General features: G+C 28.5%; 2 protein-coding genes and 1 long non-coding RNA gene across 5 annotated transcripts; 2 read left to right on the top strand and 1 right to left on the bottom strand.

Moving 5' to 3' along the window:
* Positions 1-654: 654 nt before the first annotated feature.
* Positions 655-8453, bottom strand: LOC130901391 (ubiquitin-conjugating enzyme E2 Q2). 2 transcript variants are annotated; one of them, XM_057812773.1, is made up of 6 exons: positions 7903-8453; positions 6075-6289; positions 5784-6018; positions 5433-5724; positions 3901-4128; positions 655-3842 (listed from the first exon to the last, which is right to left on the bottom strand). In XM_057812773.1, exons 1-6 carry the CDS (start codon positions 8062-8064, stop codon positions 3811-3813), a joined length of 1164 nt encoding a protein of 387 aa, XP_057668756.1. In that variant the 5' UTR covers positions 8065-8453; the 3' UTR covers positions 655-3810. The 2 variants fall into 2 exon arrangements, with proteins under 2 accessions (XP_057668756.1, XP_057668755.1); XM_057812772.1 differs by having other exon boundaries at positions 655-4128; positions 7903-8309.
* Positions 8454-10440: 1987 nt separating this feature from the next.
* On the top strand, positions 10441-11887 carry LOC130901390 (uncharacterized). The gene is made up of 2 exons (XR_009060268.1): positions 10441-10612; positions 11603-11887. It is a non-coding gene; the product is annotated as an uncharacterized LOC130901390 (long non-coding RNA).
* Positions 11888-16840: 4953 nt separating this feature from the next.
* On the top strand, positions 16841-24534 carry LOC130901389 (protein obstructor-E). 2 transcript variants are annotated; one of them, XM_057812770.1, is made up of 5 exons: positions 16841-17367; positions 19612-19821; positions 19876-20064; positions 20843-21053; positions 24190-24534. In XM_057812770.1, the coding sequence occupies exons 1-5, from the start codon at positions 17319-17321 to the stop codon at positions 24242-24244; spliced, it is 714 nt and encodes a 237-aa protein (XP_057668753.1). In that variant the 5' UTR covers positions 16841-17318; the 3' UTR covers positions 24245-24534. The 2 variants fall into 2 exon arrangements, with proteins under 2 accessions (XP_057668753.1, XP_057668752.1); XM_057812769.1 differs by lacking the exon at positions 24190-24534 and adding an exon at positions 22356-23447 and having other exon boundaries at positions 17290-17367.
* The last annotated feature ends 350 nt before the right edge of the window (positions 24535-24884 follow it).

Genomic DNA, 24884 nt, shown 5'->3' with positions numbered 1-24884 from the left:
AGGCATAAACCGGAAGGGGGCGAAAATATCGACTTAACTATAGTATCCACCAGAAGAGGGCGCAACTATCGGTTTCTAATTATAGTTCGAGTACACGCCGAAAGATAGCGCAACCATAGATTTTTAGTATAGTTCTGGTATATACCAAAAGAGGGAGCAGTTATCGGTTTCTGTTTATAGTTCCTCCATATCTCAGAATGGGGCACAATCATCTACTTTTTTTAGTATAGTTCTCGTATAAACCAGAAGGGGGCGCAAGCATCGAATTATTAGCTTAGTTCAGATATATACAAAAAGGGGGCGTAACTATCGATTTCTAATTGTAATTCCATCATAACCATCAACTTATTTAGAATAGTTCTAGTATGTACCAGAAGGGGCGCAACCATTTTTTTAGTTTAGTTCAGGTATATACCGAAAGGGGGCGAAGATATAGTTCGAGTATACACCAGTAGAGGGCGCAACTATCGGGTTTTTGTTATAGTTGGAGCACATGACGGAAGGCAGCGCCACCATAACCTCTAATTAGTTGGTCTTCTGACTAATAGATAGCGCCAGCATCTAAATATTATGTTTGGTTTACCCATTAGAAGACAGCGCCACCATAAAATAATTCAATATTTATTTAGAGGATGCAAAAGAAAACATCACAAATAATGATAATAGTTTATTGTATTTAAAAACTAAAAGCACATACTGACAATGAGTTGAATTAGTGAATACATCAGAAGAAAAAGAAAATATATTTCGAAATATATGTATTTACATAGGGAATAGAGTTAAACCGCTGCCGATGCTCAAATAATATCGCTAATTATACGGAATGTCCCCTTAACAATGTTTCATTGAAGTTAAATAGAAATATCACTGATAGTTTTGATAGCTAACGGGACACTCTGTATAAATATATATAAAAAATATATATAAGTTATGCATTGTGGTTTATAATCAAGTACGTGGTGTATTTATTACGGAAACATTTGGAGGTAATAGGATATTGTGTAGGAATAATTAATTTTATATAAGTTATAGTCTATTTGGATAGTTTTCCAAACAGACTACATTATATGAGAAATACATATTTCAAATGATACTGTCAATCAAAGTTTCTATTTTTGTGATATCTGTCCATCGATATACACTAAGAAAAAAATATTGTAATAATAACATTCATCAATCCAATAGGTTTCTCTCGAACTAATTCCGAAAGCATAAGTCAGTAGCGCACCGTTTCTTTTTTCGCTCGTTGTACATCCGAATAGAATTTTCTAAAAATCGGCGGTTTCCATCGGAAATTGAATATATCTTGGAATAAAAATAGCGCGGCGTTAATTAGAATGGAAAAATAATCACAATCACTTCACATTATCGAAGTATATCTAACAATTACATATCTATATACAGAATGAGTTAAAAACTAAAAAAAATTAAACTAATGCTATACGATACAGATCCTTCTTAAATAATTCAGGAATATTTTTGTAAAATTTTTTTTTTCGTTCTCATATGGTAGGAAATTGATTTAAAATAAAATTGTTGCATGATACAAAAAAGGACTTGATATCTAAATGAAAAACAAATAATTGTAAATATGGAAAAGCTAGAAGACGTGGAATGAGAAATTTCATCAATTGGTAAGCAAAGAATAGAATGACAGAATACTGAAAAGCCATTTTCGAAATGTCAACTTATAAAAAGAATTTTCTATTCAACTCGCGTACATTCCTACCACAATATTTCAATTATTCCCTAAAATATTTAAGAAAAACGACAAACATGATTTCAAATATAAACCTTCTCCTCGACATTTCAGAAAATTTTCGAATAAAATATTTCAATATTTGATCCAATCAAAAATCTTACAAAACCTTTGAAAAAAAAAATAATTCAGGAATCGGTAATGGTAGTTTTGTTATTAAATTTATTTGGGACAAGGTGTATAATCAAATCACACATCCAGAACGTGTCTTTGAATATTTGACTTGCTCTTGCTTCGACAATTAAATCACTTTGAGACATGCTGTATAACGGTAATGCTGTTATAAATGTAAAGAATTCAAACAAAAAAATATTAAAAAAAAACTAAAATATTCATTTTTTGCAAGATTTTTGATTGACATTTTTTTCAATAGATAAAATTTGATTTTAGAGCCAGACATGTATTATGGCACTATCTTTTAGCGATATTAATTCGAAAAAAAAAATAATAAACATGTAGGGGAGCTTTAGAAAAAAAGAAAGAAAACAAAATAATACAGAATCAGTCTTATTACTTAGTGTCTTCACCACGTTTCATCAAATTTTGACATATTTTTTATTGGTGACTTGTTATGTTGAACATATTTCAATTTAAGCTTAAGTTGATTTCGGTGGAGACACAAAAATGTACATAAATTTTATTTTTCCAAAGAAAAATTAGCAGCACAAAATATTGTAATAAATTTAGTAGATTGGTCGATTCGATTTTAATTTTTCGAAATTAAATAGAATAAGGGACAAACCGTAAATACGTACACTTTTTACGATACAAAAAACCAACAATTAATTGCACACTTTAATCAATTCTTTTTCATATGTATACAGTGTGCGCTAATATTACAAACTGTATTTAAAAAAAAAATAAGAAAAAATCCAAATCAAATCTCAGCAAGAATTTTCATATGTATAGTTTTTTGGCAAAAAAACGTACAAATTCCAGAATATGGATTACATATTCGTATTAATCGTAAAAAACAAAAAAAAATCTAGAATAAATTCCATAGTTCATCAGATCTTTACTTAAGAGTTAGTTAATTTCATATGGGACACACTGTAAATAAATAAATAAAAAAATGGGAACTTTATGTTCGTGTCAATCGTAAACTATGAAAAATTCAAGAGAGAATTTGACTTTTGATCTAATTTCAATATGAAGTCAATTTCATATAGGACAGACACTGTGTATGTTTTTCCTGTGAAATTATTTGTCTAGAATCCTGCAGAAAAAAGAAAATTTGACAAAACACCAAATTTTCAACAAAATATTAATTAGAAAATTTTGATTACATCTAAGTGTTAATAGTGAATAACGAAAAATTTTAAAAGTAATTTGATATTTGAAATAATATCAAAACATAATTATTTTTAAATTTTACAGCCGGTATGTATTTTTTGTTATCGATAGAATTGAATAATTACAGAATGAAGACCATTTCTCCGCATTAATAAGTGAAATAGAATGAATTTAAAAAATAAAAATTTGGTAGTTTATAAAATTTCAACAAGATATTAAATAATTTTATCTCGGACACACTGTATACATATTTTTATAAATTCGAGAATATAAGGACTTTTCCTCGATTTTAACAGCGCAATTTATGTTGAAAGGAAATAATTCAAACGGGAAACATATGTACAGGTGTATCAACATTAATATACAGTTATTGTTATAATTAAGAATTAAAAAAAAAAATTAAATAGCACGTTTTTCGAAAGTTTTCCGATATTATACTCCTAGAAATGTTATTATTTAAGATACACCCTGTAAATAGTATAATTTCCGTTATCAAAGGACCAATTTCTTTCAAAAAAAGTCATTTCACTCCAACATACTAATAAAACAAACAAAAATTATCAAAAGAATTTTTTTTCCAACTACAAAGTAAACTAGAAAAAAAAAACATCCGCAGGCACTAAGAATAACGATTTTTTTAGAGAGATTTTCAATTTTTTTCAGTATACTTAAGAGGGCGGTACGATGCGTTCTACGCCCGCTGATAATATAGAAAACCAAAAATTATCGAAAAATAAAATTTATTAGCGCATTATCACTTAGCCATCTTCTTTCGGGGGAGTAAACCAACCTGCGAAAAATAAAACGATATTTTTTTTCGAAATTAAAAATCGTCGTCGTCTTCTTACCGTTTTTCTCGTGGATTTGTACTAAAGATTTAAAACTCTGTTGGGCACGCGCCAAACTATATTGTCCTTGTGAACATACTTTCGGTGCCCCGAATTGAATGCGAGCCTTGCCTTTCACCAAAGTTGCAGAAATCTGCATTATAACCGCTTCTACCGTGTAAGCGCTCGACCAACCCTGCTTAGTCAGCAGTTCCATACATATCGCACCACCGACTAACACATAACCACCTATAAACGTGAATTTATATCAAATACTATAATTATTTATATGAATTTAATTGAAATTGATAAAAAACAAGAGAAGTTTTAGAATTTCCCTTATCGGCACACATCCTGTACAAGTTGGGAAACATATGACTTGTTGGCACACATCTTTTCCTATTATTTGACTTATTGATACACTTCCAGAAAAAGTTTTTAAGCATTTTATTTGCTTGAACACATCCAGAACACGTTTTCTCACTATACTTGGATTGTTCGAAGACATCCAAAATAATTGAACATTTCACTTGTTGATACACATCCAGAAATTGTTTTTTTTATTAATATTTAACTTGTTTGAACACATCAAAAACAATTTTTCTAAACATTTGACTTGTTGGTACAAATCCAGACCGTGTTCTTTAGTACTTGTTCGAAGACATCCAGAATAATATTTTGAACAATTCACTTGATAGAACACAGCCAGAATGTGTTTTTGAATATTTCACTTGTTGGAGTACATCCAAAAATCGATTTATCATTGGCCTATTGGTACATCCAAAACAAATTTTCAAGCATTTGACTTGGCACACGCCCAGAACATGTTTTGTAGTAGTTGGCTTGTTTGAATACACCCAAAAAAGTTTTTAAGCATTTTACTTATCAGGACACATCCAGAGATTATTTTTTTATTATTTAACTTGTTGGTACACATCCAGAAAGGTATAAAGACTCGAAATCGTAGAAATTGTCAAAAAATAGCAAAATAACTGCCAAATAAGTAAAAAATCTCATTGCAGATTCAATAAATCAAAGACAGACACTAAAAAGGATAAACAATATAAATAATTATAGGAAATCATATAAATTGCTTCTATAGTTCACAAAAATTAATAATTAGTACAAAGAATATTATTAAATGAATAAATTTAGCTGCATTTGTCAAAAAAGGTCAAAGTTGCTTTCAAATAACTAAAATGTTCCACTGTAAACCAAATAAAACATGTTGAACATAACTAGAATGGTAAATAAGAAAAAAATTGTTAAAAAAATGAGAACACATGCAAAATATTTAAAATAATTCACTTGAAATGATGAAAATGACTTTTTATGTGTTTGAATGTTTGAAAATGAGTGTAAAATATTTACAACAATTCACATTTACATGAAAGGAATAAAAAAAGGGCAAAAAAAACTTAATATCAATTAATTTAAAGATTAAAAACTAAATAATTCAATCTAAAGTTCCATATTTCCAATATTCAATTTCCACAAACTATTTACTCATAAAACAAATCATTCAGTATAAAAAAATTTTTCAAACAACTTACCAGATATAACCGGATAAACGACTCGGACAAACGGTGGTTCAAATGGATAAGTATCTTTAAAGAGCATATTGAGTTGTATAGCATCTTTCCCTTCCTTCTCTTTGAGCATTTGAAGATCGTGACTGAGCGGACTGTCCGGATCCACGCACATCAACCTAACATTCCATTCGTACAACGAATCATTCACTAACTCAATTTGATACATTTTATTCTTGAACGAGTCCGACCTATAAATATCACGTAATTCCTTCATGAGTCGATCAGTCGCTTGAACCGAACCAGACACGGACCCCTAACAACAATAATCCATATTAAAAAAGTTATTAAATCGATTAGATTTTGGTTAATTACTTTCAAATAATCCTGCCGTTGATTTTGTCTGAGTCGTTCAAGAGTAGCTAAATGTTCTACTCCCATTTCGTCTGCTTTCGGTCTGTTATCCTCCATTTCCATCGCGAGATCTTCATCCGCGTCGCTTTCTTCCTCACCATCACTATCACCAATATCGAGATCCACATCACTGTCTAAACCTTCGTCTTCCATCATCGCTTCATCACCACCACCGCTGCTACTTCGTGTACTTATTCTTAGGTATACATATTTATTGTATATTTAACCGTTATTGTGATGAATTGTACTTACCTATTAGTTGTTAGTGGATTTAAAATATGCAGTCTATCTAAATCAGGCGGTTCGGGAACTCCATGTAACCGACAGAGTTCCCTAAGTAATATTATCACTTGATGAAGGACGTGGTTGTCCAAACCTACAGTATTACTTAATATTTGAACGGCATTTGAGATACTAGTTTCCTCCGAATCAGCGAACCACACTGGTGGAACCGCAGGATAAGTTTCCTAAATGAAAATTTTTGAATATGAAAAGAAAATAAAGTTTCTTCTAGAATCATTGATCATAGTTTATCATCTGTTAGGGTAGTTTTTATGAATGTATTATTAAAATTCTCAATGTTTTTCCTTAAAAAGATTATTTCGAGTTAATCACCTAATGATTCTAGAGCTAATAAAGCTAGAAAGTCGTCGTGAGAAACCAATGTACCAAATGCATAGCATGTTGGATGAAGATACCCCATTTGAAGTGGTAATTAATTACTACCAATCATGGGTTGACAAAAAACTCGAAATATATCTCTCTGGTACATAGACAGTTCAAAGCTAGCACAAGGAACTCGATTGGGCATTTCTGGACCAAAATGCAAGCTCTCCATACCTCTAAGAACTTCACTCATCATTTTTCAGGTACAGTTGCTACCAATAAACAAATATGCTCAGAAATGTTAGGATAGAAACCTCTCTAAAAAATACATATACATTCTCTCAGATAGCAAGAAGCATTGGAGGTCCTGGAAGCTATTAAGTGCACATCCAAACTAATGTGAATGTGTAAACAAACTCTAAAAGCACAAGCTAACAAAAACAAAGTAACCCTAATATAGCTTCCTGGACACTTGGGTGCACCAGGAAATGAGGAAGCAGACAGCCTTATCAAAAAAGAGGTAACAACTCAATACCTTAGACCAGAACCTTATTGTGGACTTACGAGATGCAACATCAACAACAAACTGACTAAAAAAATCTTACTGGAAAAACCTGAAATCTGAAAAACTTCTCGTGATGACTAGAAACAACAAGAAACTGATGGTAGTCTTCTGACAGGTCACTGCCCTGTCAAATACCACCTTAAGACAATGGGCATGGGAAAGGACAATGACTGCAGATTCTGAGAACAAGCCATGGAAACAACAGAGCATCTACTCTGCAAATGTCCTGCTTATTTCGTTAAAATCTTAAGTACCTTGAAGGATTAGTACTAACACCCAGTGAGGTGGGACAAAAACCCCAAAAAAATAGTCTGCTTTGAAAGGAGTCTATGTATTTTGGAAGTAGAACAATGAAATGTAGAATTTTGCACAAAATATCTTCTAGGTATAGTTGCAGATTAGCTGTAAAGCCAAAATTACTCCCCAAAACAATCTATAATCTTGTTTATTTAGTCCATACAAAAATATGAAACGAACAATTTCCAAAGTGTTTAATTTTATAATCCTAACCAACTGAATTTCCAATGTTCATTGAATGTCAAGAATATTTATATTTTCAGAGATAACCAATCTGTTAATTAAAAATAAATAATTTCATCGTTAAATTAGTAAACGAATCTTCGATTTGTAAACACTAATAGAGAATATAAAATACGAAATAATTTAGTAATCTTAATAATTATATAAGAATCTTATATTAAGGATTCGATTTGATGCGTGTTAATTAATTTTTCAAAATTAGTTGTCAGCTTTATCGATAAAAACAGCTGTATAAGTACATATGTTAAATGTCAAAAAAACAAGCAAAATAAATCCTTTGTTGAGAGTCTTTCACGGAGAAATCGAAGGTCTAAGGACCTCCGACGGTGAAATAACTATACGAATACGAAAGTAGGTAATTTCACTTACCGTAATATTAGCATGGATCGTATATTCTACTGAATTTTTTGCAATAAACCTACATGTCAATTCGTCAACACTAGCGGAGATAATCTGAAATCGTTCATGATTTTTCGTAAAAACGGATTCTAAAGTCCTTATTTCTTGTTTCAATGTATTTAAACAAGCCATATGTATCACTAACTAATAATTTTTATAGTTTTTCACTTTTGAAAAAAAATTTAAAACACTATTTTTTGTTACTTGAGCACTCCCTACAGGTCAAAATGGCTGCTCAATGGCGACTGGCGAGAGGAAAAGATACGATCGTACGAGCTCGGCATCATTCGTTAGCCAAGGTTTTCAAAATGACGAAGAGAAACTGGGAATAACGGGATTTTTAATGTGGGATTTGAGGACAAACGGTTGATCAGTTGTGTGTTTGAGAGAAAAAAAATGACATTTTTTCAACCAATCAAACAGTTATATACAAAATTTATACAATACAAAATATTTAGGAGTTTTTTATTCAATTTACAAAATAATAACAGAGTGATAAATAATACTATTAATCATAATACGAAAATTTAATGTGAATATTCTAAAAACTAATCGATATTTTTCAACACTTATACAAAAAAATACATACTCGATATAGTGTTAGAAGTGTTGCCTATTTATAGGTAGATATTAGATGTCAGCTGTTCTATACATAGATAATAATGTTACTTACAAGTAGATGTCTCTTCAGAAACTATTAGAAGTTATGGTTGCCTATATATAATTTTATTAAGATGAAATTTTGGATTTTGAATATAATTTTTTTATACACAAATTCATTATGCCCAACCAAATTATATAACGTAGCCAACTCATTACGAGAATTATTTTATGTGTATATTTATACGGTGAAAGTGTCAAGTATTGTACATACAGGGTACAACACCTATACGAACTTTCACTACTGATTATGTCTTTTTTTCTATAAAAGAATGATTTATAATATATTGATAACAGATTGTATGAAATTTATTTTGACAAATTATGTCTCAGTTTCAATAATTGTAGTTAAATATATACCGCGAGGAATCCATCATTATTTTCAAGGTCTAACTGTGCCCAACGGTCGGACACGTCGTCTGTACGTAATACGTGGTACACGGTACTACGATACTAAGAATTGTTAATTTATTCTTGTTAAATTACTTTCACTGACGCTCCTAAATTTTAAAGCGTAATCAAAAATAGTGACTCTTAAATTTCGATGATTTTTATTTTAAAATCTGTTTTTTATGACGAATTTATGTAAAAAACTATGACAAATATGTAATTTGACGGTTTTATATGGTTTAATAACTTTGAATGTTATCATATACCTACGTACTTCTTTAGATATAAAATTGGTAATAACTTTTTGGTATTGTATATTTTTTTGGTTAATATAATTTTTTATAGATGAAATTGTATGAAATAAAATCAGTTTTTTTCTTTAATACTCGTATATGAAATTTGAAAAATTAAAATATTTGTCGCATAAAGCATAGAGAAAATAAATTCTAACTTAACCTAACAATTTTTTAATAACTTGTAAATATTGTTTTAATTGTGATATTCAATTGTTCTTTTTGTTATGAACTTTCCTCGAAAATTTTTTTCGTAAACAAATTGTTTACGAATCATTGTTTATGGATTTTTATTACCCAAAAAGTCATTGATGTTTTTTGTTTTTTTTTTCAATCTTTTTTCCCATTTTCATCTTAAATACGTCGAAAAAAAAAGAGCAAAATGAAAAAAAAAATATTGAAAATATAAATTTTTAGATTTTTTATGAATATAAAAATATTGTTTAATGTTTTTTTTTTGTATACCCAACAAAATAACCGCTATAAAAATCAAAATATGTCATCATTACAAATGAATAATTAGAAAAAAATTGATATAAAAACAGTTAGTAGCATTACTTTTGAATTAGAATTAAATAAAAAATATTTACTACGCCCATGGATTCGTAATTGACTGCATACATTTAAGATTACTAAGAATTTCTCAGATGCAAATAATTTACCAATAGTTCGGTGACTAATACAAATATTGTTTGTTAAATTTAAAAAAAATATATATAGATTACGTTTCCAGAGAAATATTATACATATAAACAATTTCAAATCAAATAATTTTCCCTATAACATTTCGCTATTATTAAACCTCTATACTTTTTAATAATCTATGATAACTGTACTAATCTTGTGAATAATCGTGAAAATGAAAATAAATTTGACACAAATCATTCGAAATGTAATCGATTATATAAGAATATATCGTACACTACGCGTTCAATAAACTTTTGACATGTCATTAGAGTATGATCGGAATAATTTTCCCAATAATATAACTCGATAATAAAATCTCTATTTTTAATAGTCAATGATAACCGCAAAACTGGCGTTAAACTAGAAAATAAATTAGAAAGGAATCGTTCAAAATTTAATCGATTATATAAAAATATCCATTATCATACACTTCGCGTTCCATGAACTTTTGACACGTCGTTGGTGTATGATCGGAATAGTTTTAAGGCGTTTTGTTAAGAGAAACGTATTTACGTTGAAAAAAAAATATTTTGATGATGTAATATGTGATATTATACAACGAGACAAAATTTTATTTCAAAACGTTTTATTAATAATTCGACACACATAGAGGGAGTTCGTAAATTATTCACATTTAGGTGTTTTATATAGTAAGTCATACTGATATATTACGCAATTTAAAGAGCAATATTTCTATTTTGTAATAAATATTAACCTTTTTGTAATGTCAATCAACTTTCATTATCGAAATTTAATACATATATATATATAAGCATCCGTTCACGATTTATACAAATAAAGATTACTTTAGATTTTGAAAGAATCCACCATTAACCTTTAGATATTAATAATGTTATGTAATTAGTTTTCATTGGTAAATATATATTTATCAAAAACTTATTTTACAATTATTCCTCGTAAAAATGATGGGAACGAATCGAAATTTCTGTTTGCATTGCTATCTTTATTACTTTTTGTGTCGTGAATCACCAATTGCATAATATTAACAATTCAAAAGGACTTTGTTGGCGGTAGGACTTCCTACAATTGTTAATCATTGTCTAGAATGAATATGAGATGGATAGACGAATAGGTAATATAACGGAAATTGAATTGTATATATAGAGACTGACTGAACTACCACAGAATACTGATGTGGACAGGGGCGTATTTAACCATATAGATCGAATTATAAAATATTCATATTACTTATAATATAATATATATGTAATATATATAAAAAACATATAAAACGTTGGTTTTAAATAATTATTTCTTAAAATAATAATATATTTAGTATGAAAATTCGTTTTTTTTTGTTTCAAAAATATGTATTTTGATAAAGACGAACCTGCTAAAATAACTGTCGCTTCCTAAAATGATTAGCACGTTTCGAATTATAATTCTTATCATTTATATGTCACATTTCCTATTTTTTATAAATATAACGGGTCGAAAAATAATGGGAACTAATATACTTCGACGTCATAATCAAAAAACGCAATTTTGGAAAAGAGACTTCGAAGTTTTTAAAATATCTAATCGAAATTTGGTTAAATATATCTCTTAACTGGCCTAACAATGAATTTCTGTTAATTTATAACCTGGAATTTTTTTATGAATGAATTTTCTAATTTTAGAAACCCCAAAGCGAAATTATATACAGACGGTCAAAAACTGCTTAATAATTCGTGGAACTGCAAAGATTTAAAACAAAGTTGCCGATAAATAAATAATGAAAAAAAATAAACGTAGAGCGGTTAACCTTGAAGAAGAAATCCGTGTTTAAGTTGATACAGATGCGGGAGATGCGAACAGGTTTTCAGTCACACTGACACGGTGATCTAATGTTGAAAATCATTTTTTTTTATATTCTTTTTCTTCCTCCCTCCACATTTTTTTAATTAAAATACGTGTTTACATGTTACGATGTATTTTTTTAATCATGACACATAAAAAATGTCGCGCAACCTAACTAAAAATTAGTAGGCCGGTATATTCAATACATTGGTAAAACAATTCTATTTTATTGAAAAAATTAAAAGTATTAAACTACATTTATCAATATTGATACGTTTTCTTATTGTAAGACCAGTAAATGAAGTAATGAAAAAGGTATTACATATTTTTAACATGTTTTCTCGGTGTAGAATCAGAGAAATTAGTCGTAAAATAATAAATAATCATCATAAAAACATTAAATGAATGTAATAACATTTTTTCTTTGTTGAATTGCAGTAAATTAAGTAGGAAAATAGGAATTAAATGCTCTTAACAAGTTTTCTCAGTGTAGAAGTGGCAAATTCAGTCGTAAAAAAATAAATAATCATTATTAACATCAATTGAAAGTTTTTACATGTTTTATTAGTATGGAACTATTGAAATTGACAGGCGAATGAAATGCTCGCAATATGTTTTCTCAGTGTAGAACCTGTAAATACGATCGTAATAAAGAAAATAATCATTATTAACATCAATTGAAAGTTTTTCACATGTTTTCTTAATGTAGAACTATTGAAACGAATATAAACATACGAATGAAATACTCGCAATATGTTTTCTCAGTGTAGAACCAGTAAATTCGATCGCAATGAAGAAAATAATCATTATTAACATCAACTGAAAATTCTTTTTATGTTTTCTTAGTGTAGAACTATTGAAACGAATAGAAAAATACGAATGAAATTCTGAAAATATGTTTTCTCAGTGTAGAACCTGTAAATACGATCGTAATAAAGAAAATAATCATTATTAACATCAATTGAAAGTTTTTCACATGTTTTCTTAATGTAGAACTATTGAAACGAATATAAACATACGAATGAAATACTCGCAATATGTTTTCTCAGTGTAGAACCAGTAAATTCGATCGCAAAGAAGAAAATAATCATTATTAACATCAACTGAAAATTCTTTTTATGTTTTCTTAGTGTAGAACTATTGAAACGAATAGAAACATACGAATGAAATTCTGAAAATATGTTTTCTCAGTGTAGAACCTGTAAATACGATCGTAAAAAGAAAATAATCATTATTAACATTAATTGGAAATTCTTTTTATGTTTTCTTAGTGTAGAACTATTGAAACGAATATAAACATACGAATGAAATACTCGCAATATGTTTTCTCAGTGTAGAACCAGTAAATTTGATCGTAATGAAGAAAATAATCATTATTAACATTAATTGGAAATTCTTTTTATGTTTTCTTAGTGTAGAACTATTGAAACGAATAGAAACATACGAATGAAATTCTGAAAATATGTTTTCTCAGTGTAGAACCAGTAAATACGATCGTAATAAAGAAAATAATCATTATTAGCATTAATTGAAAGTTTTTCCCTTTTTCTTGGTGTAGAACTATTGAATTGTTGATATAATTGAATAAAGTTTACATGTTTTCGTAGTGTATAGATGATGAATCAAGTTGTAAAAACATAATTAAATACTCTTAATATTTTTTCTCGGTATAGAACTAGTGAAATTCTTTTGAATTAAGAAAGTTTTTGGTTTCATAAATGCTTACATTAACTGTCTTCATAAAAATGGATTAGTTTTCGCGGCAAACGTCTAAATAACTTTTACCAAAAACACGTACAAAATTTTAATTAACCATAAACAGGTGATTTATATACAATATTGTACTTATACAAAACCAAATTTAAGAAACTATGTGGAATTTTCAAATTTTACAAAAGTCATATTTTTATTTGAAATAAAAGCGCATCCATTTTGTTTTTACTAGTTATATATGTACTAAACGGTGTTAAATAATAAAAAAAGGACTAAAGTAATGAAATTTTAATGATGTTAATTCAATAAATAACTTGAATACCATGTACAAAACGTAGAAAAAAATATGTAACTCGTCTGTTTATAGTATTTAAAATAGTCATCAAATATAACCTCACTTTATTTAACATATCAACACCACAATTAAAAAAATTATCAATCTACACGTTGTAGATTCATTTAACTACAACAACAATGCGATAAATATAGAGATATTTCGATAATTTTATGCAGATTTGTTGCGCCCACCTTCCGACCTACCTATAAGAAATATCTCTTTGATTGGGACGTAACTACAGAAAGAAGAAGAAGTGAAAGGTCATATCTGAAGACGGAAATCGAAAGGTGAATATAAATTCTAATCGAATGGGTTGCGATCAATTAGACGAAGGTTTTTAGTGACTATACAATTGAGTTTGATATTTTTATTTCTTTAGACGAGGTTTTACATTGGAAAATTTAATAGTGGAAAATATATATTTGCCCAGATAAACGAAATTAACATCGAAATGTGGTTAATTCACCAATATTTTCACTCTTATTATTAGGGAATTTTTATTACTAAAAATATTGAAGTTGGTGTAATGTCAATAATGGGAACTACACGAGGGACTACTAAAAGTTGTGATTTAATAGAGTAAATTGAGGAAATTTTTATTTTCCTTTATATTTTGGGTATAATGACATAGCGGGAATTATACAGGGGAAATTCAAAAACTTGTGATAAATAAAGTGAGATAAGCAAATTTTCATGTTCTATTATATTTTTTGGGTAGAATTTGTGAATTAAAAATTAGGAATTATACGGGGGATTACTGAAATTTATGATGGAATAGAGCTAATTTTTATTTCTTATTTTTTGGGTATAATGGCAATGACATAGTGGGAATTATACGAGGAATTACGAAAATTTGTAAACAAATAAAGTGAGATAAGCAAATTTTCATGTTCTATTATATTTTTTGGGTAGAATTTGTGAATTAAAAATTAGGAATTATACGGGGGATTACTGAAATTTATGATGGAATAGAGCTAATTTTTATTTCTTATTTTTTGGGTATAATGGCAATGACATAGTGGGAATTATACGAGGAATTACGAAAATTTGTAAACAAATAAAGTGAGATAAGCAAATTTTCATGTTCTATTATATTTTTTGGGTAGAATTTGCGAATTGAAAATTAGGAATTATACGGGAGATTTCTGAAATTTATGATGGAATAGAGCTAATTTTGATTTCTTATTATTTTTTGGGTATAATGGCAATGACATAGTGGAAATTATACGAGGAATTACGAAAATTTGTAAACAAATAAAGTGAGATAAGGAAATTTTCATGTTCTATTATATTTTTTGGGTAGAATTTGCGAATTAAAAATTAGGAATTATACGGGGGATTACTGAAATTTATGATGGAATAGAGCTAATTTTGATTTCTTATTATTTTTTGGGTATAATGGCAATGACATAGTGGGAATTATACGAGGAATTACGAAAATTTGTAAACAAATAAAGTGAGATAAGCAAATTTTCATGTTCTATTATATTTTTTGGGTAGAATTTGCGAATTAAAAATTAGGAATTATACGGGGGATTACTGAAATTTATGATGGAATAGAGCTAATTTTGATTTCTTATTATTTTTTGGGTATAATGGCAATGACATAGTGGGAATTATACGAGGAATTACGAAAATTTGTAAACAAATAAAGTGAGATAAGGAAATTTTCATGTTCTATTATATTTTTTGGGTAGAATTTGTGAATTAAAAATTAGGAATTATACGGGGGATTACTGAAATTTATGATGGAATAGAGCTAATTTTTATTTCTTATTTTTTGGGTATAATGGCAATGACATAGTGGGAATTATACGAGGAATTACGAAAATTTGTAAACAAATAAAGTGAGATAGCAAATTTTCATGTTCAATTATATTTTTTGGGTACAATTTGCGAATTGAAAATTAGGAATTATACGGGGGATTTCTGAAATTTATGATGGAATAGAGCTAATTTTGATTTCTTATTATTTTTTGGGTATAATGGCAATGACATAGTGGAAATTATACGAGGAATTACGAAAATTTGTAAACAAATAAAGTGAGATAAGCAAATTTTCATGTTCTATTATATTTTTTGGGGTATAATGCGAATTAAAAATTGGGAATTATACGAGGGACTACTAAACGTTTTAGTAAATTAAGAAAATTCTCATCTTCAATTGTATTTTGATGCGTTGTTTGGCATGTTAATTACATAGTGAATTGAGGAAACTGTTTTTCATCATATTTTGGGAACAAGAACGATTATTTTTTCCTTTTTCGAAAGGTTAAAGTTATTATTCTTACAAATCAATTTATTAGAAATTTTTCTTTCAAATAATTTACGTTACGTAACACGTGTTTAGTTCATCAAGTCAGATGAGATCGTAGAAGATGAAGAGTGAAAGTATAATCGCTTCTAAGCCCACAACGGTTCATTGTTTATCAAAAAGTCGTAAGGTGTGATTGAATTTTTTTGTTCCCCTTTGTTTATCACGTATACTAAGATCCTCACCACTAATTTTGAAATTACGCGCAGAACTCATTTCTTTTTAGACACTTTTTTCATAGAAATATTAATAAAAAGTTCAATTTAGAATATATTTGCATGAAACAACTACCTATGTATGCAATAGGTGAATCTCCTTGTAAATATTTCCAGTTATACGTGGCGTCGAAGAAAAATAATTTCAAAAAGTGCAATTTTCGATAATTACAGGATATTACGTCGTTGTTTACTACTGTCAATATATAAGATTCATTTCCGGTTGTTCAAGTGACGAACGTAGTGTTATTATTAACATTATCGACACATTATTTTAATTAGAAAAATAAAGAATATTATCGATTCAACATAATTGACACACCTCGTACATTAAAACACAAACTAGTTTTGTTATACTTGTCAATTACTGAATTCTTGCAAACAAACCGTAAATGATATCATGTAGTGGCAGTATAACTACAGGAATCGGATCAAGGCAGTCTTGATTTTTGGGCGTGGCTATATTTGTCGCATTGGACATAAATTTTTTTTAATTTTACCTTCGCCTCGGTTATATAGCAGGAAATATCTTTTATTTGAATTAAAATTCTTATTAAATGTGTCTAGGTAAACAATATCATTTAAAATCGAAAAAAAAAAATGTATATTTGAGACTCCCCGTATAATTTAAGTGTTAAATTCAGTACTTTAACTATAGTTTTGGGATATTTACGAGTTTTTATAGCAATTTCGAATTTGACATTTCTACTGATTGAATTAAAATTTTTTTCTCAGTGTATTGTCATCGTCCCTTAAAAAATATATGTGTGAAATGAGTAAAGAAAACATAATAAAAGTATATTAAAAATAAAAAAAAAAAATATAAAATTCGCCGGTTTCAAGTAATAAACCAACATACGAATACGTGGTTTTCGATCCCGCCATCGAAATTAGTAGAAGGGATCTGCATCTATAAAGAAAGACAATCACCCGCGAAGAACCCAGTAACTCGTAGTACCGCTAAAGAAAATAGTACCATGAAGAGATTCGCGTGTTTGATGGTGCTCAGTGCACTCTATTCAACTGGTAAGGACCTTTATAGTGCACAAGGATTATTGTGATATAGTGATTATAATATATTTTTAATAATCAAAAGTGTTGGCGAGACAAATATTTTTGTGGGAAACGTGGGGTTTGTTCGCTATTATTTACAAAAACTAATTAATCATTTATTAAAAAAAAATCATGAATAAACAAAAATTTCTTCTATTGCTATTGAATTATAAAGAACTAAATAAACAAACGCACCTTTTTTATTTGCTTACATTTCGTAATAACGAACGCATCGCTATTAATTTTTATATTAAAAACGAAGAAGTACATTCAATTCTATGATTCATAGAATAGAATCTAATAAACGAACGCATCTGCTTCGATATTAATTCATATACAAACAAACGCATCTCTCACTGCGATATATTTGAAAACATTTTTTAGCCTACTGAGATGTGGGTTGTCTAGACATTTATTAAAAAGTAAATATTAACATATAAACTTTCATGTAGAAATTTACGTTTTTACCATCAACATATGTCGTGTATTTATTATTGATACGTATTTAAATTTCTTCAGCTTTCGTTTTACATGCTTGATTACTTTTATTACTATTTTTTTAACGGACGAGATCTAAATCCAACAGTTCACTATCTCACCGAGTGAAATTGATTCGGACACGCCCTTCGACGTTGATTTATTAAATTTATTATTATTTGCATTTCGATTGTTGGGGTATTAAGAGGTCGTTTAACTACTGTATGTTACGTATGACGAAAAGTTTCTATTCTATTAATTTGTTATACGAGGGAAGTACGTTAATAAAATATATTTAGTGAATAAAATGATAGGAAATTATTTATATTGCCTCGTTAATATTATTTTCACTTTCTAAATTAGTTTTAATGAGTTTGTTAATTAGGTGAAATTAATTAGGCGATTATTGAAATATTTTTATTACATTTTCATGAGGTTTTTGGTATTTTTTTGTTTAATAGAATGACATAATCGTACTACTATTCACGCGTCAAAGAATTTTGTAAATAATAATAAAACAAAATAGATGGCGTGACTTTTCATATAATTTGTTATAATTCTTGTATAATTTCCGGAGCTTAACGGTATTATAATGTCCTTTAATGAATTCCACAGATAAATAGTGAAGGTTAACTGGTTTTTCTATTTTTATAAAAGATAATTGATTTATGGTATTTTCTTAAGGTCAATATCGACGATTTTAATTGCAATTCCGCTTGTAAACTAACAGTTTGAAATGAAATTTTATATTTACAACGCCATCTGTACATAAAAGTATATAATATAGAATTAATTTCGTTATTTCAACATTTTTTCAACTTTTTCATTAATTAAAAGACAAAAAAAATCATTCAAATTTTACTTACATGAAATAACGTTTTTTATCCCAATTAAATATATCAAATTTAAAATAAATTGTTTATAACTTTTCATATACCTTGTATAACTTATAATTTTTTTAATACAACATTATAGAACACTCATATAAAACTTTTTCCTTAATATTAATTTTCATATTTAGAAATTTAAATTATTTATTTATTATTTAAAAAAAATACATCAAAAATATTAATTTCAATTTCTCCGTTAAACATAAAATCAATTGGAATGGAACTTTTATCGGTTACAAGATAAATTTCAATTATTTATTATGAAATGGCAACGTTTCTGTAGCACCATCTATGAGTAATAATGTGAAAACAATAAATTACGACATATTTACGTGGCATGTTAATTTTTATACTGCGGCTGTAGGTAATGTAGGTACCTGTCGAAATCGGTAATAAGTATTAAATTTAAACCTAGGCCGACTTCGAATATATCGAAAATGAAAGTTTATTTACTGAATAGCGTTCTCGAGACAATATTACGCCATACCAAGATTCAGAAAGTAACAAGGACCAGTTTTTTTTTCTTATTCTTTTACGAGAAAATTCTTAAGGTGTGTTCTACTTTTCGGTCTTTGACCTGCAATTGTGGTAGACATTTTTTAGATTACGTCACTTTATACATATACGTATTTCGAATTAAACGATATATATATATATATATATATATATATATATATATATATATATATATATATATACAGAAGATTCATAATTTATCGAATGACACATGTCATAATTGTCAAATATAGCGTTTTGGCATAGAATAAGTCATTATTCTATTCAATTTTGAATGTATACCATTAAAAATTTTTCTATCAATCTATAAATTACGTTTTTTTTGCGATAACAGTTCACAGCCAAGAAAATTTCAAATGCCCCGACGACTTCGGTTTCTACCCCCACCATATCTCCTGCGATAAATATTGGAAATGTGACAACAATGTAGCAGAGTTGAAAACTTGCGGTAACGGTTTAGCCTTCGACGCAAGCGATTCTAAATTCTTGACTGAAAACTGTGATTATATCCATAATGTAGACTGCGGCGACAGGTCTCAACTAGGTAATAAATTCGATGGTATAGTGACCACAGAAACTAAAGATAATCTATTTTCAGAGCCTCCAATAAGTTCGCCCCACTGTGATAGGTTGTACGGTATATTTGCTGACGCTACCAAATGTGACGTATTCTGGAATTGTTGGAACGGTGAAGCTTCCAGGTACCAGTGTTCCCCTGGTCTTGCGTACGATAGAGAAGCCCGAGTGTGTATGTGGGCCGACCAAGTGCCAGAATGTAAAAACGAAGGTAAATTATGTCAATTTTGGTTGAATATTACAACCATTAACTGTCATTTGCTTTTTTAAATCGCGCTTCATTAAAATATGGACGTGATTTGACACTGTGATTTTATCGACAATCATAACCGTGATTTCTGTCGCTACAATTACCTTAGTATAGCTAGTGATGTTAAACTAAAATTTCACCGTTATTTTTCACTGCAATTCCAATAATATCTGTGATTACTAACTAAATTTAATTAGGATAGGTAATTATGTTTGAATAAAATATCACCGCGATTTTTATCAGTTCAAGTATTTTTATGTATTTCGTTATGTTTAAATAAAATATTATCGTGATTTTTCACTGCGATTTTTAAAAATGTATAGAATGTAATCCTTCAAATATAGTGATTTTGGCGCTGTGATTTTATAGACTCCCATCACTATAACTTTCAAATGAAAATTTTATTGTTCCATGTGATTTTAGCACGTGATTTTACGCTGCGATTAGATCTAAAACGGTGTAAACAATTTTTACTCATCTCTCATTGTTCATTCGTATGAGTCATCGCATGTGTTAATTATTAATAATATCAATCGTATTAAAATATATGAAAATCATAGGAACTAACCTAAAAAAGTATTTTTATCAGACGTTAGACATTGACTATGATGATTAAAATACACTGGTCGACAAAAGAAATTATTTTTTTCGATAAAAACATACGTAATTATGTCTAATTGGCTTTCAGACTACGACTGACGTACAACCCCACCTTAAAAATACCCTTATTAATTTTCAGAAGTTGCAGGTGGATTTGTGTGCCCTGCTGCAGGGGAAATATCGAACGCCGGATCTTTTTCAAGACACGCACACCCAGACGATTGCAGAAAATATTACATCTGCCTCGAAGGTCAAGCTAGAGAATACGGTTGTCCCATCGGTACCGTATTCAAAATCGGCGACGCCGATGGTACCGGTAACTGCGAGGACCCAGAAGACGTACCTGGATGGTAAGTTGACACGAACTTTTCGCGAAATGTTGATTAGTTTTTATCATATTAATAAAAAAATAATAGATAATTGTCATTGAAGTATTGGATATTTAAAAGTTAGCGTGTATACAGGATGTAGCAAAAAAATGAGTTTATATTTTTATAATTATGGTATGTTTTTGTACATTCCCATTAAAAAATCGTTCTTGCTATGTAATACAATATTGATTAATTATACCGGATGTCCCATTTAATAAATCTCGTAGAGTTGCTAAATTTTGGAGTTGTTGAATGACGATTTATAAAAAAAGAAGAAAAGAAAAGTGTTTTTAGCACCCAATAAAAGCCATAAAAATAGTTAAAACCTAGAAAATTTCAGTGAATTCATTAAAATGTCAATATTTTCAATACATCGTGAGATAATGTCAGAAGTTATGCGCAGTAGACTCAAAATTAAAAATGGAAGCTTTTTATTGAAAAATAAAAACTAACCAAACTTTGACGTATGTGAGGCGTGGCTTGTCATAACAGATGTTAATAAAATTTTCTTACGCTAAGATGTTTTAATACCAACTTAGAGAAGTTAAATTTTTTTTGTAAAAAATGTAATGACATAAATATCCAACATTACAATGATAATTTTTCTAAATATTAAAAAAAATTGGGGGCGGGGGGAGGATTCTACATATTTATACATGAATGTCCAAAATTTCTATTTACTTTGGTTATGTCGTGCATGCTAATAACACTTATTCGCTTTAGTAACTCAAAATTAATTTTTTTTCTTAATTTCATACAATCTTTTTAACCATTTTTCTTTTAAATTATGAGACACGACACTCTCTGGTTACTCTGAAATATGAAACTGAAATTCCGAATATTACTAATACAGGGTGGCTCGAAAAGAACCACACTACCCTATCGTAATTTTAGGATCATAATGAAATTAATTAAGCGTTTTCGAGTTCGTAGAATCCATTTATCGATGTCTACTATTTCCGATTTCACCAATAATTTGATTGGTTGATTTCCGGTTCGGCATTTTGAATTGGATTTTTATCAATTTAAGGAAGGGTTTTATTTTGGGGGACCTATTTTTAGTAGACGGATCGATAGTCAATAAATGGTAAAACTGTTTGTATTAGCTCGTCTGGGATCTCGATAACTGGATTGTACGATTTAGAAAACGTCAAATTATCGAATTTCTATTATGATACTGAACCGGATTCGGAAGTATTTTCGATTTTCGTAATGGAGCGATGCCGTGTCTGATAAATAAACTTTTTGTAAAATTATTAAAATAAAAAAAAAATCTCGCAGCGAAGACTACTACGGCGATTTGGATCTGAAGAGCATCCGCAAGAGCGAGCTTTTGGCAGGTCTTCAAAGCAACGGCGCTTCGCGTCCCGCAACTAACGCGGCCCCCAAAAAACCCAGACCTGCACCTGCGTCGCGTAACGCGCCCGAATCACCGAGCAACAATTAAATTTTAAACTACTATTTTTAAATAAGTAGATAGTCGGAAATGGAAGCCCTTCATAAGGGCTCGTTAGCTTTGATTTTCTTATCTAATACATAATTTCAAACTTTATATTTCCATAAATAAAAGTAGTTCATTTAACAACCACGTTCGTCGACGTCAAATATGACAATTGTCAATTTTTTTCCGATATTTAACGTCAAATGTCATATTTTTCTCATAACCTCAAATCAGAAGTAAATAAATCTTCATTTTTGCCATTTACGTAGCATTCAAGGTCAATTATGTCACGTGATATGTCAATTTACCCACTATATTCTCTAGTCTTATCAACAACGATGTTTTTATTCACAAAAAATTAGTATTTTCATACATTTCTCTTTCTACATTCACATATTTATTACTATATTTTTAAACAATTAATATTTTCCGTTTTATTTCCAATTTTCAAAATACGAACGAGATTTTAAAGCTCATTATTTACTTATTTAAAATTTTAGATATAAATCTATCAAATCGGTCCTAAAATTTGTTCAGTATTCTCTAAATACAGGGAAACACGTTAAATGCATTTTATAAAATGGACTTCTAATGAAAAACCCTGTAGTTTTTTAATTAACGTAAATAATTGTAACAGTAAAATAATTTAGTATTTATTAATAAACAGATTTTTTTATTACATTGTATAATTTTATATCATTTGCTTTCAATGTTTCGTCCATAAAATGTCACTTTGTATGTTAACAATCGACGCGGTTTCAAAAAAGTTTTGTATAATAATAAATTTGATGATACAGATCGTTCCATGACTGTTTTTCTACGCTGTATCTCAAAAATATTTTGTTAAATGGTACAAAATTAAATTCCTCTTCTATTTTATATATATATATATATATAATATAAACATTAAATAAAAACCCGTTTAAAAATAACAAGTTTATTTTTTAACCCTATAAAAAATCTAACTTTTCTTCCTAACACCGCCCCTGTTGATGTACTATACAAGTTTCTTTCTTTATATATCTGTGGTGGACTATTTTCATGGTAAAGTCTATTTCTAATCATCGGTATCATATTTATATCATGGTAAGGTAAATCTAAATAATATTCATAGTATATAAACGGAGAGTCATAATTAATACAACCCTGTAATTATTAAAAAAAGTTAGATCAAGATACTAATTTATTTTAACTTATGACTCTCCCTGTATTCATCGAAATATATAGCTCACATTTGGTATAACAAAATTTGTGTTGAAAATGGTATTACCATTTAATAAAATAATTCAAATATGTCTATTAATTACCTTGACAAATAATAAATAGCATTTAATTTTATATAGATCGATCAAATCAATTATAGATTATAACCCAACTTTTTGTTTATTGTCAAATATACGTTAGTAGGCTTGCATATGTCATATGTGTATATTACATGTGAATAAAAAAAGGATAGATATAGTACTCTGAGTGTAAATGTTGAAATGAACGTAATGCCTGATTCAACACATTTTGGTTTTAATTATCGTACAGGGTGTGTATATATAAAAAATTGGTATTTGAAGGTGAGTTAGATATTAATTCAATAAAGAATGGAAATAACACTGTAATGATTTTTATATAAAATTTGACCGATATTATATATGTGTAATAAAAAAAATCTATTTTTTTTAGTGAAGATTACTATAAAGACGTTGATCTGAAGGCGCTGAAGAAATTGGGGTATTAAATCAATAAAATCCACTTCAAATGACTGAGGACATTTTGAAAATACGAAAAATCAAAATTTGAGTTAAAATTAGAATATGAAATCAATAAATAGACGATATATTTAGTATTTTCAAAATAGTCTATAGTAGATAACTTTTGTACATATTTTTTCAGAAGTCCCGCCAACTTATTCGAAAATATAGGTTATGTTAATAAGGAGTTGGATTTTGTTCATTTTTTTATGTTAAAGTGTAAGTAGTAAATGTTATTGTTGAATTTGTAATAAATATTCAGGGATTAAAAAAATAACTTATTTCCTTTGATACCCATTAAAGTTATATTTTTAAAAATTAATAAAATATTAGTGACGTTAATTTTTTGTGAAATAACCAAGACAATTTTTATTTGAAACCGATTTTTCAAATTATAAAACAGGAAAAAATAAAAATATCTACAAACACATTTCAAATAAAGTGAATTAAACTAACCTAACATTTTATACGAATTTTAATAAAAGTTGTACTTACAAAGTTTATCCGATGCGTTAATTCACTGTAAATAACGTATAAAACACAAAATTAATAAAAATAATACTTTCGGAAAACAATCACATTATAAAAGTTTTCATACAATATTATCAAAACACAACATTAATTTTA

The sequence above is a fragment of the Diorhabda carinulata genome, chromosome X, assembly GCF_026250575.1.
Source record: "Diorhabda carinulata isolate Delta chromosome X, icDioCari1.1, whole genome shotgun sequence".
NCBI lineage: Eukaryota > Metazoa > Arthropoda > Insecta > Coleoptera > Chrysomelidae > Diorhabda > Diorhabda carinulata.
This window is presented reverse-complemented; position numbering and strand designations above follow the sequence as displayed.